This window comes from Pelophylax lessonae (assembly GCF_965119305.1).
Source record: "Pelophylax lessonae genome assembly, chromosome: 1".
Lineage (NCBI taxonomy): Eukaryota > Metazoa > Chordata > Amphibia > Anura > Ranidae > Pelophylax > Pelophylax lessonae.
Window position 1 is genome coordinate 614,988,232 of NC_138768.1, and position 16,222 is coordinate 615,004,453.

General features: G+C 44.5%; 1 protein-coding gene across 2 annotated transcripts in view; it reads right to left on the minus strand.

Annotated features, from left to right (window-relative positions):
• EGF (epidermal growth factor) overlaps positions 1–16,222 on the minus strand; it is a 213,013-nt gene that overhangs the window by 179,391 nt on the left and 17,400 nt on the right. The window contains exon 3 of one of the 2 annotated variants that reach the window (XM_082254307.1): positions 494–1,101. In XM_082254307.1, coding sequence (XP_082110433.1) covers positions 494–623 — 130 coding nt within the window. In that variant the 5' untranslated portion in view covers positions 624–1,101. Of the gene's footprint in view, positions 1–493; positions 1,107–16,222 lie in introns of both variants that reach the window. The other variant, XM_082254306.1, reaches the window with a different exon arrangement.

Consider the following 16,222-nt stretch of genomic DNA (forward strand, 5'->3'; position numbering starts at 1 on the left):
TTGAAGTGGACTGTGACTATGGCAACTATAAAGCTGTGTTCACAAATATGCTTTTCTTCAGGGATTGAGCTGTGAATGAGTGCAAGAAGAGTGAAGAATGATTTATGTGTCACCTTCAGTACCTTCACCTTTATGCCCCATACACACGTGCAGATTATCTGAAGACTTTTGTCTGCAGACTTACCAAAACCATATAATATGAGGTCAAACCTAAACACTTTCAATTTGTATGCAATCCGGCAGGCCCTTGCACTACATAGAAAAGGTAAGTCTGCAGACAAAAGTCTGCAGATAATCTGCACGTGTGTATGGGGCATTACTCATTCCTGAAGATCCTCAAAATTCTCCATACAGTAGTTTTACATATAAAGGCTTGCTCCATTAAAATATACGCTACGCCGTCAAGTTATGTAATGACCACGTGCCCAAAAATGTTTTATTTATCAACAAAATACATTCAATTACCTCATCAGCTAATAAAACATTTACTTACCGTTGCAAGTGGTCTGTCCATTACCAAATTCACCATAACCTTCTTGACAATCCCATTGCTGTATTCCTTGGGTGCAAAGGAAAGCCGTAAAAAAAAATATAGGCCAGAAAACAGTTAATAAAAGGAACATAATCTCCTCTTCTTGTGATTGCTGTCCATAGGCTACATGTCACTTGTCTTTCACCCCATGCAGCTGTGTGCATGAAGGACGCTCTGTCTCTTCTCCACAGCCCTTCACAGCCAACAACATTTTCTCAGCAATGCCAGATTTTTGTTATTCTCCTTTCTATTTACTTCAACAATGCGGTGACCCCTCTCCGTATACAAGCCTCCTAATTAGTTATGCCTCTTGATTTTTTTCTTTTCGTAGCAAAGTATGAAATGCCAGGCACCCTGGTGACGAATGTAACACGTTCAGCAAATACAGTCTGGAAGCATTTCTTTCAGTGTCAGAGCAAACTGCTATATGATAACCTTCCAGTTTGTGGTGTGTAGTCCTCTATACCAGGGTCTGTCTTTCCCCCAAACGCTGCCCCCTTTAAAATGCTTCCTTGCCACTCCTCCTGTCTTCGTAGTGCCAGCCAAGCGGAGCCCGTCTTTAGTCTATTCTATGCTGGGAATGAAAGAATCCAGACTTAGAACAAACACACAAGCACTTGTAACTCTTTCAAATTGTAGGAAGGTATGTTGAGAGGTATCATGAATTTTATATTGATGACTGGGGCAATCTATAACAAGTCTGAGACTAGAGAATAATAAGTACATTTGATGTGCTTGAAGCTCATTTAAGTGTTCTTTGATTCAAAAATGAGACAGGTGACTCATCTGAAATACAGTAATCTGACTTAGGCTTGGGTGCATGAATTATTGAAAATCAATATGAAAGAGAACAAAAATGACTCATTGCAAAGATCATCAGCCTACCTATATAGGTTGTAAACAGCGCACAGTTCTCGCTCTTCACATGAGCAGGAGGATATTGAGAAATACTTGGCTCAGCAAATCTTGAAACGGTAGCACTGGCATTTAAAAACACAACAAAGGCATAGTTTACATTATCCTCTTTCAGACTTGGAATACCAATGGATTTATGTTTTACTCTAACCCTGGCAAACTAAGTTTACTGCAAACAACCATCCGGTTTTGGATAATGAATTTAAAAAAAGAACTCCACTTAACACTGAGATTCAGCACTAGGCAGAATTCAGTAAATACAAGCACGTGTTATCACATCTTAGTTCTTGTTATGCTCTTACCTTCTGTACCAACCCTATGCCATATGGTCCTTATTCTCCATTCTATTCCTGTTCTGCATTATAAAGAACAGATAAACACAACCATGTTTCCAAGTTTGAGTGTTGGTGACTACACTATAGATCAGTGATAGTGAAAATCGGCACCCCAGATGTTTTGGAACTACATTTCCCATGATGCTCAACTACATTGCAGAGCACATGTGCATTATGGGAAATGTAGTTCCAAAACATCTGGGGTGCCAAGGTTCGCCATCACTGCTATAGATGTTAACAACATAACCAGGGATATATATCTGCCTAGGCAATGACCATGATGAACCACTGGATGTGTTCTTATCATTGCTGTCCCCCTGCTCTCTCACATTATTCTTAAGGAAACAGTGGACTGCGTATTTACAATTCACTCACCCACCTATTTACAGTTCTCCCATTGTAGATCCATACACCTAAAAACCTAGAATCACCTACCCTTCAAATTTCTATCAGATTGGGCCCATAGTTTGTGTAGCACCCTCTAGTGTGTGCTACAGGACTGGAGAGTAGGTGACAGCATATTCTGGCCAAAAATGACCTAAGTCACTAAAATGGGTCAGGGTTACTAGAGGCCAGGGCCGGATGACTCATCCTGGCAGCTCTCTGGTGCTTCCACTGGTGTCTGGAAGGTTGGAGAACCTACTAGTAGGTGAGGATTAGGAGGAGCTGCCATGAATATTTATGGGGCCTCAGGAAAATCCCCAGAGGTGGGCTGGCAGGGAACTGAGACCAGGGCCAGCGCTACCACTAGGTAAACTAGGCAGCCGTCTAGGGCACAGCCAGGGCTGTGCAGCTGTGTTCACACACCAAGGAGGAGGGGGAGATTTGCAGTCACTCAATCGGTCCCCTCTCCTCCTCTGTTCCTGGGATCTGATCAGTGCCAGTGTCCAGCAGCCCTGTCAACTCTCTGCCCACCTCCCTTCCTGGGCGATGTGCAGCCACTGGAGGAGTAGGGCAGCATTGTGGATGGAGACAGCAGGGATTGATTCACCCAGGCCCGGACTGACCATAGGGCACTAGGGTTGACACCTCATCCCTTTAATCCAGGACACACATTTACACAGGTTCTGTGGCTGATTAAGGTGGTAATTAAACGCACTTAGTGCCTTATCTGCATTAAATCAGCCTCATAACCTGTGTAATTAATATGTGTCCTGGTTTAAAGGGATAAGGTGGCAACCCTATAGGGCACACGCTGGGCTGGGGCTGCCAGGCCACTTGTCCTAGTGAAATCCCAAAGCAAAGCTGCTCCTGCAGCCTGCCCCACTCACTCAGCCTCTCTGCAGCCAGCCGCCTATTTAGTTCATGACCTATCATGGGGGAGGAGCTGGAGGAGGTCTCCCCTGTGTGAGCTGTGACTCATAGTCTGTAGGAGACCCCCATCTCCCGATCTATGGGACAGGTGACACAGACTGCTACTGCCTGACACGTGGAGGGAGCCAGGAAAAAGTGCCAGTGATGATATCCCCCAAGGTAAGAAACCCCTTCTCCTGTCTTCCTGGTTGCATCCCCCCTCCACCTGGCTGCATCCCCCTCTCCTATTCACCTGGCTGCATCCCCCTCCACCTGATTGCACCCCCCCCTCTCACATCCAACTGGCTGCATCCCCCCTCCACCTGGCTGCATTCCCCCTCTCCTGTCCACCAGGCTGCATCCCCCTCTCCTGTCCACCTTGCTGAATCCCCCCCTCTCCTGTCCACCTGGCTGCACCCACCCTTCACCTGGTGGAACCCCCCTCTCCTGTCCACCTGGCTGCATCCCCTCTTCTTTCCACCTGTCTTCACCCCCCTCTCCTGTCCACCTGGCTGCACCCCCTCTCCTGTCCACCTGGCTGCACCCACTGTTTACCTGGCTGCACCCCCCTCTCCTGTCCACCTGGCTGCATCCCCCTTCACCTGGCTACATCCCCACTTCTCCTGTCCACCTTGCTTCACCCCGTCTCCTGTCCACCTGGCTGCATCCCCCCTCCACCTGACTGCACCCCCCTCTGTCCTCCCTCCTCCACCTGGCTGCACCCCCCTCCTCTCCTGTCCACCTGGGTCTGCCCCCCCCCCACCTTCCACCTGGCTGCATCCCCCACTCTCCTGTCCACCAGGCTAAATCCCCCCCGCTCCTGTCCACCTGGCTGCATCCCCCCCACCTGGCTGCATCCCCCCTCTCCTGTCCACCTGGCTGCACCCCCTCCTCCACTTGGCTGCACTCTCCTGTCCACCTGGCTCTGTCCTCCCTCCTCCATCTGGCTGCACCCCCCTCTCCTGTCCACCTGGCTGCACCCCCCCCTCCTGTCCACCTGGCTCCGTCCTCCCCCCTCCACTTGGCTGCACCCCCCTCTCCTGTCCACCTGGCTGCGTCCCCCTTCTCCTGTCCACCTGACTGCGTCACCCCTCCACCTGGCTGCACCCCCTTCTCTTGTCCACCCGGCTGCATCCCGCTTCCTCCTGGCTGCACCCCCCCTCTTCTTTCCACCTGACTGCATCCCCCCTCCACCTGGCTGCATCCCCCTCTCCTGTCCACCTGGCTTTGTCCCCCCCCCCTCTCCTGTCCACCTGGCTCTGTCCTCCCCTCCTCCTGTTTACCTGGCTGCATCCCTCCTCTCCTGTCCACCTGGCTCTGTCTTCCCCCCTATCCTGTCCACCTGGCTCTGTCCTCCCCTCATAGGGGTGCTCTGGGCAGGATGTCTCTGGGTAGACACATACGTCCTCTGAGCCCCTCTCCTGATCAAAGGCTAGGAAGTGACGTGTATGACATCACTTACTGGATCGACACTGCCATTCTACAGGACCTGTGCTCAGGGAAGCAGCTGATGAAACACCATCTGCGTTCCATCAGCTGTATCGGAGTACAGAGGAAACATCAAGGGTCTAATAGACCCTGAATGTCTAATATAGAGTACCTGTCACCTACGTGCTATCACATAGGGGGCTATAGGTCTCCTATGTAATGACAATAAAAGTTATGTAAATAAAGAATAAAATATAAAACAACATTTAAAACATTTAAAGAGACACCCCCCACACACACACACATACAAAAATGCATGCCATTTTCCTACACATATTATGTATCACCACACACGCGGAGTGGGTGCAATAATTCTAGCATCAGAACCCTTCATAACACAAACCTGACGTCCTTTGTAGGCTTTTTAAACATTGCCTATGAAAAAATATAGGGTACTGAAGTTTTTCACTGTTTCATGGGTGCACACAGGCAAAGCCCCTATAGGTCATAAGTTTAGTGTTATGTTCCGGTGCTAGAATTATTGAATTAATTTTTTTTTTTTTCTTGGGGGGAGGGGGTAGCTGGTCTTGCCTAGGGCGCAAAATAGTCTAGCACCGGCCCTGACTGAGACAACTCCACAAATAGACATGGGCCATTCCAGCAGGTGGAAGAGGGAGAAGCAGTGCTGAGGGAGGCTATCGGTGGCCTTACCAGGGGGAATTTAGCTTGGGCTGGGAGCTCAGGAAAGCTGGCCTAGCAGGACCCTAACACAGGAGGCAATGGAGGAATTCATGCCAGAGAGGCAGCGGAAAGGAGCAGGGAGAGACAGTGAATAGATCAGCAAGGAGCAGTGACAGACAAGGGGAAAGACTACCATCTGAAGCAGGCCTTAAAGACCACGTAGTGCCAAATCTTTATCTAAGAGTGCCCTAAAAGGTCTCCATGTGTGTGTGTGCCAGTCAGGCAGGACTGGGGCAGAAAGTCAGCCAGGAGGACTGGGAGGAAAATCAGCCAGGCATGGCTGGTGGCAGCTAGGTGAGCTAGAATTACTGTAAGCAAGTGGAGCTGGGATCAATGGCCACATGGAATCAGAAGGAAAGATGTCCCTGCTGTTTACTCAAATTGTGCTACATTTGTCAAGGGACTGAGAGTTCCTGCCTGTAATGCGCCTATGCTGAACTAGCAATATCCTGCTAGTTCCTATAGTAGTGAGCAGCAGGTGCTGTGCTGTGCATTGAAAACCAAGTTTGTGCAGGTGGAAGGAAGAAGAGGACTTTTTATAAATAGGGAGGAAGTTGTCCCTGGTTCAGTGTTTTGGACATTCTTGAGTTGGGCATCCCATAATTCCCTACCCCATCCAAGGTATCAACCCCTAAAAAAACATCAAAAACAAGCCAGGGACTGTTTTCTGCATTGGAATATATGAAGGAAATGCTATGTGGCTGTGCAGCAGTGGGGTCCCGTGACATTAGAGACTCCTAAGGGGGTAGTGCAAAATTTTCACTACTCTTCTAGTGATAACACTGGGGCCCTGTTCACACTTGATCATTTTGTAGCTTGTAGCTTGAATCTCAAAAACTATCAAACGCCTGTTGCTCAAAAATGTACACGAGCTAATTTTCAGGCAGAATTGACTGTTTTTGTCCCCATAGACTTCAATGGAAACATCTGAAAAGCGCAATATGAGCTTTTTTTCGTGCATTTTTGCAAGCATTTTGTTACGTGTTTTCTGCTCAAACGGCAGCTCTTCACCCCTTTTCAGCAGCACTCCTCACCTTTTAGTTGAAAAACATCTGAAAAAATGTCTGACAAAAACTGCAAAAATGTGCAATTCTGCTCCAAAAAAATGCTCAAAAACACTTGAAAACATAACGCTTAGGTGTGAATGTGGCCTGAGTTTTTCAACTTTCAGTCCCTCCACCCCCATGCTCAGCGTTTTTTATCTGGCTATGCTGTCCGATCTTGTTAGGGTGATACTAAGGATAGCCAGAAAGTTAGTTTGGGGGTGGCACAGGACTCTTGGCCTGGGAGGAAGAAATATAAATCCAGACCTGGATACAGTACCATATTGGCAGGTGGACAGGAAAAGCTTAGTAAGAAGAGGCACAGTCATGAAATTCCCCAGAAACTGATGATTCTCTGCAGTCCATTTTAAGCCAGCCACCCTTTGCAGGGCTCAGTTGTCATTGCATAGGAAACTAAAGGTCTCTGTGTGTTCTGTCCTATGGTGTGTGTTCTGTCTCGTCTTTCCCCTGTTAGTTACAAACATGAAGAAGAAAAAGGGAACACAGATAGATCACAAAAGCCTAGCTTGAGATACAAATGGCATATGTCAGAATCTAGCACACCACTTTATTGAGGGCTGTTTCTCTTACTTTCTATTGTCCCCTCCTAATGGCTAACCATACTTTTATTGTTTTATCAAAAGACTTTTAGACACTTTCCGACAATGCCAATTTATCTGAAATATGTGCACATCATCAGATGCATCTATAGATGTATGATATACTGTATATGGTAACATGTAAGACACTGTTGTCATTAACCACTTGCCTACAGGGCACTTTCACCCCCTTCCTGCCCAGGCCAATTTTCAGCTTTCAGCGCTCTCACGCTTTGAATGACAATTGCGCAGTCATGCTACACTGCACCCATATGACATTTTTATCATTTTTTTTCTCACAAATAGAGCTTTCTTTTGGTGGTATTTAATCATCTCTGGGTTTTTTATTTCTTACAAAAAAAAGAAAAAAGTCAGAAGATTTTGAAAAAAAAAAAGTTTTTCTTATTTTCTGTGAGTAAATTTTGAAAATAAATAAATTTTTCTCCTTCACTGATGTGCGCTGATGAGGCGGCACTGATGGGCACTGATAGGCTGCACTGATGGGCACTGATGAGGTGGCACTTATGGGCACTGATGAGGTGGCACTTATGGGCACTGATGAGGTGGCACTGATGAGGAGGTACTAATATGTCGCACTGATGAGCACTGATAGGCAGCACTGAGGAGCACTGATAGGTGGCACTGCTGGGCACTTAGAGGTGGCACTGCTGGGCACTGAGAGGTGGCACTGATGGGCGGCACTGATGGGCACTGAGAGGCAGCACTGATGGACACTGATGGGTGGCACTGATGGACACTGACGGGTGGCACTGATGGGCGGCACTGATGAGCACTGATGGGCAGCACCATCAGTGCCCACACTCAGTGCCCATAGTGCTGCTAGTCAGTGCCCATCAGTGCCTAGATGAGCAGGCACTGATGGGCACTGACTGGCAGCACTATGGGCTCTGATTGTGGGCACTGATGGGGTGCACGGTTATGGCATTTTATTTCCTCTTGTGTAATCAGGGCACTGGTGATCAGTGCCCTGATTACATTTCTCTGTGTCGCTGATTGGCTCTCCTCTTCCTCACACGCAGTCTCTGTGTGAGGAAGGAGAGCTGGCAATGAGAGATGATCTCATATGTTTACATTTGAGATCATCTCTCATTCGATGTTCCGATCGCGTGGCAAATGGCCGCTGTGATTAGCCATTCGCCACGATCTGTGATTGGCTGTGTCCAAGGGACACGGCCGACACAGATTTTCCCCGATGCGCGGGGAGCCTGTTACTGGGAGGCCATTTAAAGACGGCCTCCCGGAAATTAGAGCCCGCGCTGTAGCCGTCTTTCGGCAATAGTGCGGGCGGGAGGTGGTTAAAGTGGCCTCTGATTGATCTTCCACTGCCATGGTGCTGAACATGTGATCAGTTATTACACCAGCCATTAGATGGTTTGACAGTTCAGTTAAAGCGGAGTTCCACCCAAAAGTGGAACTTCCGCTTTAGGGAGTCCTGACCCCCCGACATGCCACATTTGGCATGTCATTTTTTGGGGGGGGGAGCGGGTACCTAGTTTTGACAGGTACCCGCTCCCACTTCCGCTCGGAGCGCCGCGGCGCCCTGAGCGGAAGTTCTCCTCTCCCCCTCCCTCCCTGCAATCTTCTGGGACACGTCAGAGGTCCCAGAAGATTGCCGGCCAATCACGGCGCGCAGCGCGACTCGCGCATGCGCAGTGGGCACCCGGCTGTGAAGCCGCAAACTGTAACAGCCGGGTGCCCACAGCAGTGATGCCGGCGCCGTGGGAGAGGATCGAGGCTTCCGGCGGCCGCATCGCTGGACCGTTGGACAGGTGAGTAAATGGCTGGAACTCCGCTTTAAGAGCACATCCAATGTGACAGTTACATTCCCGGAACATGCTGGAAACATAACTGTTTTTTTAAACTGTTAAATTGATGGGTTTGTTCCACTTTAACTGTATTCTTTCATTTTTAGTTTCCTCTAACATGCCTGTGTAGTGTATATAAGCACTGGATGCTAAAATCTATGGGAGCTAAAATCTAAGCATACATTTATATTTTTACTTTCTTTTTTTTTTATATACACTACACTTTGAAAGAGGGGTCATCTTAAGAAGGCAGTTGTTATAGACTAAATCATATTATCTCGCCACTAATAAACATTAGTTTTGAAAGCAGTAACAGAGGCTGTAGCCCCAAGGCCTAGTGCCCACCTGGATCACCTTCTAGATCCCTTCTGGATCACCTTCTATCCAGCCTTTAGTGACACCTAAGTTTACCACTTTTTTTTTTTTTTTTAGACAAAATATCAGTCTATTGGGATTCTTTCTATTTTTAGCATTGGCAACATGTCTCTTTTCACCAACCAGGCCAGTAAAATACCAGCAAGGGGCCAACCCTAGGCTGGTGGCTATGAGTGATAGGATCTTCTGTGATGTAAAGGAATGTCAGCAATCACATGCTTAGCTGGACATGGTTAAAAGGCCTAAGTGTTGATTTGATGTAGACTCTCATCATCTATTTATTGATGCTAGATGCTGGCATTAAAAATTTACAGAGACAAAAAGCACACAGCCTTTTTCCAGACATCAAAGGCAGATACAAAGCAACGAACATGGTACTTAGGCCTCACCTTCTGCATCTGACTAATGGGCCATACACACTATACAATTGTCTTTCGATTTTTTCCTTTAGATTTACCCAAAACCATATAATATGAGGTCAAATCTAAACACTTTTAATTAGTATGCAATCAGGCAGGCCCCTGCACTACATAGTTGAAGGTAAATCTAAAGGAAATCTAACAACAAAAGTTGTATAGTGTGTATCCAGCTTTAGACCTCACACACATGAAGTGGCTTCAAATTTTAGTCTGCTGGTACAGATACATGCTGTGGGTCTTCAGCTGCCTTGAGAAAAACTGGGATTCTGGTGTGTTGTTGTATCTTTGACCACTTCAGCTCTGGTAAATTTACCCCCTTCATGACCAGGCCATTTTTTGCAAAACGGCACTGCGTTATTTTAACTGGCAATTGTGCGGTTGTGCAATGCTGTACTCAAAAAACATTTCTGTTCTCTTTTTTCCCACAAATAGAGCTTTCTTTTGGTGGTATTTGATCACCTTTTTGTTCTTTATTTTTTTGCGCTATGAACAAAAAAAGACCAACAATTGTAATAATTTTTACTTTCTGCTATAAAACATACCCAATAAAATAATTGAAAAAAATCTAATTTCTTCATCAGTTTAGGCCAATTCTGCTACATAATTTTGGTACAAAAAATCCCAATAAGCGTATACTGATTGGCTTGCGTAAAACTTATAGCATCTACAAACTATGGGATATTTTTACTAATTTTTAATTATTTTACTAATAATTGCGGTGATCAGCGACTTATAGCGGGACTGCGATAACACGGCGGACATTCAGACGCTAACTGATACTTTTGACACTTTTTGAACCAGTGACACTAATACAGTGATCGGTGCTAAAATAATATGTACTTTCACTGCACTTATAAAACTGGCTGGGAAGGGGTTACCATCAGGGGCGATCAAAGGGTTAACCGTGTGCCTATCTCATAATTTACTACAGTGTAGGATGTCCTTTTACTAGGGGAAGCCATGAATCCATGTCCCTGCTTTGCAGAGACACAGGATTCATGCCTTCCCTCCTGTCAGAACGGCAGTCTGCCTTGTTTACATGGGCAAACTGCCATTCTGTGTCTCTGCAGAATGATCGGCAGGTGCCGGTGGACGTTGAGTCCACCGTGCCCACTGATTGGCTCCCGCTGTGTGTAATCAGAGTGGGAGAGAGCCGCCAGCAGCATGCATTCACACCCGTTACCCAGAGGAGCCAGATCACATATATATATGTATGTAGCACTGCCCCCTTAAAGAAGGACTGCTAGATTTGCACACTTTTGGGCCCCCCTGGGTTACTGTTAGCAACTTTGACATTCACAGTCTATCACTGTACTTCTTGGCTCAGTCAATAATTAGTCCAGGGGTATGTAGTTGTTTTGTGTTTTATTTATAAATTAGGGATGGAAGAAGGGATTAGTGGGATACTCCAGATTAACTATGCACAAAATTTTGGAGGATATCTATCTCTTGATACAGCCAGGCTGTTGATCCACCTTGCCACTTAGGTGGATTTAGGGTTAAGTCTCTTTCCAGTTGACTTGATGAACAAAGTTATCTTCAGGACACTCACCTAGTATCCTCTTTCTTGACCACTGACACCTGTCCACTGACTATCCTACTCTGGGGTGGTCCCCCTAAGGTCAGGCACCGTGACACAATCCCTTGTACTCACGATACTGTTTTTCTAGGGTCTCCAGTGTCTCCCCCTCAGTCAGCTTTCCTCCCTCTGGGACTCTGCTCACCAGTCAAAGACCCCGCAGCACATGTGCTCCTGGCTTTTATACAGTATCCTTCAATGCACCAAGACAGCCTGTCTCTGCCAATCACCAGGACTGTATCAAAGCCTATGTATCCATTGGTAAGGTTTCCTCCCACTGCCCAACATGCCTCCCTATTGGACCAGTGTGAAACACTCTCTAGGCTTAATGAATCACATACTGAGCACACTGAGCAGACCTCACTCACAGATCCTGCTCTCTTTTAGGCAGAAAGAAATATAGATTTGCCTGCTGCTCCTCCTTCTCTGCTCCTCCTTCTCTGATTAGGGTCTAATAGACCCTGAATGTCTCATAAACAGAACCTGATACCTGTTACCTATATGCTATTACATAGGAGACCTATAGCCCCCTCTATGGTAGCAATAAAGTCAAAGTAAATAAAATAAAATAAAAAAAGGTTTAAACATTTAAAGAGACACATAAAAAAGGTTTTAGAGCCCACGCACACACATATACAAAAATGCATGTGCTAGGAGCCTACCTAGAAACAGTGATTGTCCCACACATGTTAAATGTGGCTGTAATTATCAGAGGGAGATAAATAATTTTAGCACCAGAACTCCTGCGAAACTCTAAAATGATGACCTGTGGGAACTTTTAAAGCATTGAATATGAAAAATATAGTGTACTGAAATTTTTCAGCGCAATTTTAAGGTCTGACATGTTGGGTATTTATTTACTCGACACAACCTCATCTTTTCTATTTTACCAAAAACTGGGTAATAATAAATTTCATTGAGGTGGCCAAAAATTTACTTTAGAGTATTTTTTGCTGAAATTTTTGTGTTTCATTACCATTGCGCTAATAATATGTAACATGGAACTACCAACCTTTGTAGGGTGTCTTCTTTGTTTTGGGACTTTTAAGTAATCCTAAGGCCCTAAATGAGTTTTAAAACATTGAAACACAAAAAAGTAGGTGGAACTACAGCATTTCAGGAAAGTGTGAGACCTACTGTGAGGGCTGCCTGCATTTGATCCATCCCTGAGCAGTTTGCAGCAGTGTATTGACACACAGGGGGGAGATTTACTAAAACTGGAGAATGCAAAATCTGGTGCAAAGAAACCAATCAGCTTCCAGGTTTTATTTTCAAACCTTAATCGAAGAATGTGTAGTTAGAATCTGATTGGCTACCATGCACAACTGCACCAGATTTTGAGCACTCCAGTTTTAGTAAATCTCCCCTACAGTGTTTGTTCATGCTTTAATCTACCTATTCAATGTAAGTGCATGTTTTACCTGCTTTTGAATAAAACCGTTTTTGAAATATTATTTTCTTTGAGCCTGGTACATACAGCGCTGTGGAGATGAGAAGTTTTTTGCAGTGGTTGAGTGACCCATGCGGCACGGAGTGTTATTTGGAAGTTGGGGGAGAGAGCCTCAATTATCTTTGGAAGTATCCAAGAAGGATTGCCTGGATATCTGTCTGTACGTTCTTGTTTGACCCTTTTTGTAATGTAGGTCAAACCATAAGATGAGAGCACACCCTGGGGAAATTGCAGGTTGAGGTGTCACTTGAATCGATTGGCTTCACTACTATTATTGTCAGCAGTTTTTATGGACTTTATATCACATATACACGATTTTAATCTTTTTTGAATTTGGACTCATCATTTATTTTTTTTGGGCTTGATCATTTTTTATATTATCTATACTATATGGCTACATAGTTTTGAGTGCACTTGTCAATCACAGGGTATTCAGCTCTTTTATGTGGACAGTGGACTTTATCACAGATTATTTTGGATATTAATAATGCATTGTAATATTGTTGCCATTGCATTTGATAACCACAGCTTTTTTTTTCCTTTCAGTTGCGGTACACAGCATATTTTTACTTTTATTTTATTGTTTAGGTTTGTCCAATGCAAAATGTGTGTAAGCCACTGGAGGGGATCCATCCACTCAAACTGTCAGTTACCCTGTTCCATACCAGAGGTGCTAGCCCAGCTCACCAGCTGTACTCTCAATACAAACTTCATTTTATTAATTATCATAAAATAAACCTGTTTAAAGTTTATGTTTTTATATATATTGACATTTTTATTGATTACACCTCTTAGTGCCTGCGGCTTGACTTTGAAGGGTTGCACGCAGAAATTTTGGTATTGTTATAATGAAGCCACTATATGTAAAGATTGGTATGCTGCAATATGTAAAATTGTTGGCTTTGGGTTTAATACTGCATTAATTTATTCCAGCTTGGGTGTACAGTATGAGTAATAATTGGCCTAAGAGAACCCCCTATATAGTTGACTGATGGTAGCATTTTCTCCTGGTTCCTTTTGAAAGTAGATGTTACAGTTATCAACCCTTCCTTTTTTATCCTGGGAGGGAATAATTCCTTTTTTCAAATTGAATTTATATGTCAGGAATATGTCATAGGGATTGTCCTTTATCTTTGCAAAGAATCTTTCAAGTTCTAGCTCGCTACCTTTTCACATGACAAGCAAGTCATCAATATACCTTTTTCATAGAAGATGTGTGCCCCTGAATCACTAAAACTTCCTCCCAGTAGCCCAGGTGGAAACATGCATAAGCCTGGTGTAATGGGGGGGGGGGGGGGGGGTTATTTGTCTATAAAAATTACCTGTGAATGGGAAAATAAAATTCCAAAATTATTTCGGTAGATCCATTAGAAAAACATTTTTCACTTTGTATGTACAATTGTGATAAATACTCCACAGCCTCTAGACCACTGGAATTGATGTATTCAAAAATTCAACATCAATTGAAACTAGAATACTCTCCTGTTCCAATTTTGCCAAATTTAAACTTTCAAAATATGCTTACTATCCTGAATATATAATGGAGAACAAATCACTAGGTGCTTAAACATTTTATCCACATAGTCTCCCACTGTATGATTGGGGCTGTCAATGGCAAAAATGATTTGCTGACCAAGGAGCAACGTACTTTTTATGTATTTTTAGTAACTTATAAAAATGGGAATATTGTTCTCCTCTACCTTCATGTACTCATGCTCATCTTTTTGTATAATGCCCTCTACGTACCCCCTCTGGAAATAGATTTCCCCATATAGATTATTTATGGGTTTAATTATTATCTCCCTATTACTCCGCATTTCATCCAGTTTCCTCTTCTTTCTCCTTAAAGTAGTAGCGAACTTAGTTCTGCACTACTATGACCCATATTCAGTCGACAGCAGGCTAAAGTCCACTGTTGGCTGACATCTTTCAGGAGGTCCAAGCTCTGGATGGATCCCGACTTTAATGTCAGGATCCACCCAGGTGCCTGAGCGGCAGCTGATTCAGCCTCAAAGCACACTGCTAAGAGCCTGAGCCTGCTGCTCCCCCTCCCACCGCAACCCAGAGCTCCAATGAGCACTGGAGGAGCAGAACCGAGTGCCGGTGACTTACAGTCACTGGCTCACTGAAGATCGAGAACTGAGTGATCAGCAGTCTTTGATCACTGAGTTTTTGGTCTTAGGCAGCAGGAGACAGATCCACCTAGGTGAGTATAAATTCTTATTTTTTTTTCAATTCCATACTTTTCTTTTAAATGATCTTTTCATATCATTGCCTCATCAATCTCACACAATTTTTTTGAGATTACTTTCAGAAATATGGAAATGTTTTTATTCAAATAAAGAGGCGATGTGACATTTATTCGTAAATTACTGTATTCTGTGCCTCTTCCTGATTATCCAACTCCTGCTCTACCCATATGACCTTCCTCTAAAAGTTCTTCTAATATATTTCTGACTTTTTCCTTTTTGACAACATTATACATTGAATATAATTTTTTTGTTATATTTTTATTTGTTCTTGCTCCCCTCCTGTGTGTTTTTCTTGAAGGCACTTCTTGTTTTTGGCTCCAACCCTCCTATTTCTGTGTCTTGTCCTTCTAAAAAAATAACCTTTGTAATTGGGGGGGGGGGGCTCAACACTGCAAGGGTTACATGCTTATTTCGTCTAGGGGGAATAGGAACATGATAAAATGATTACATTATTGGTACCCAGTTGCAGCTCTTGACCTACACTAACAACTTATTTTAATTTTTTTTTCTTACTTTGAAAATGTGTACATACTGTATCCTCAGTCCATCCCTGTAGCCGCAGATACTGTTTTTGGCTCTTCAAAACAGCCAGCAGGGGGAGGGATGTATCAACTTCCTGCTGATTGCAAAAGTTAAAGAACACAACCCCAGGCATTCAATTGCCTGGTATGTTCCTGGGAGGAAGCTATATAGCCAGGGCTTTTTTTCTGCATCAGCATTCCAGCACCTCCATCAGAGACAGAAAAGAGAAGAAGAATTCTTTGTATTGCTTAGCCTTAGCAGGGCTGAGGCAGCTCACTTAGTTCCAGCTGCAGCCTGCGAGAGCAGAAGGCAAAGTGATATCATCCACACTCTGCCTCTCCCTGCAGACCAGATGCTGGTTTTGGTGCCAGTTGCAGCTCAGCTATCAGCTATCAGTGTAATAGCTGTGGTGCATGTAGCCTGCCTTATTGACTGCTCCCTGTGGCCTGGTGACAAGTTGTTAGACATTTTATAGTAAATTTGGATGAGGCTGCCATTGTTGTGTGTTTGGTAATGCTGTTTGGATGTGGGCCTGTGCTGCCTGTGACTGTCTCTTTGCGTGATTGGGCCATCTCTTTGCTGAATATATGGGGATGTCTCTTTGCTGGGATTGGGATGTCTCTTTGCTGAATATATGGGGCTGTCTCTTTGCTGGATTAGGATGTCTCTTTGCTGAATATATGAATATATGGGGCTGTGTCTTTGCTGAATATATGGGGATGTCTCTTTGCTGGATTGTGCCATCCCTTTGCTGAATATATGGGGATGTTTCTTTGCTGGATTATCAAGCAAGCAACCAATGTAAAGGGTGCTATCCGGATGTAGGTGATACCATAAAAACCTCCACTGATTTAGGAAGCCAGGGAGAAGTCTGAGTATTTTATCAAACAAGGAGTCATTGATATGAAAGGTT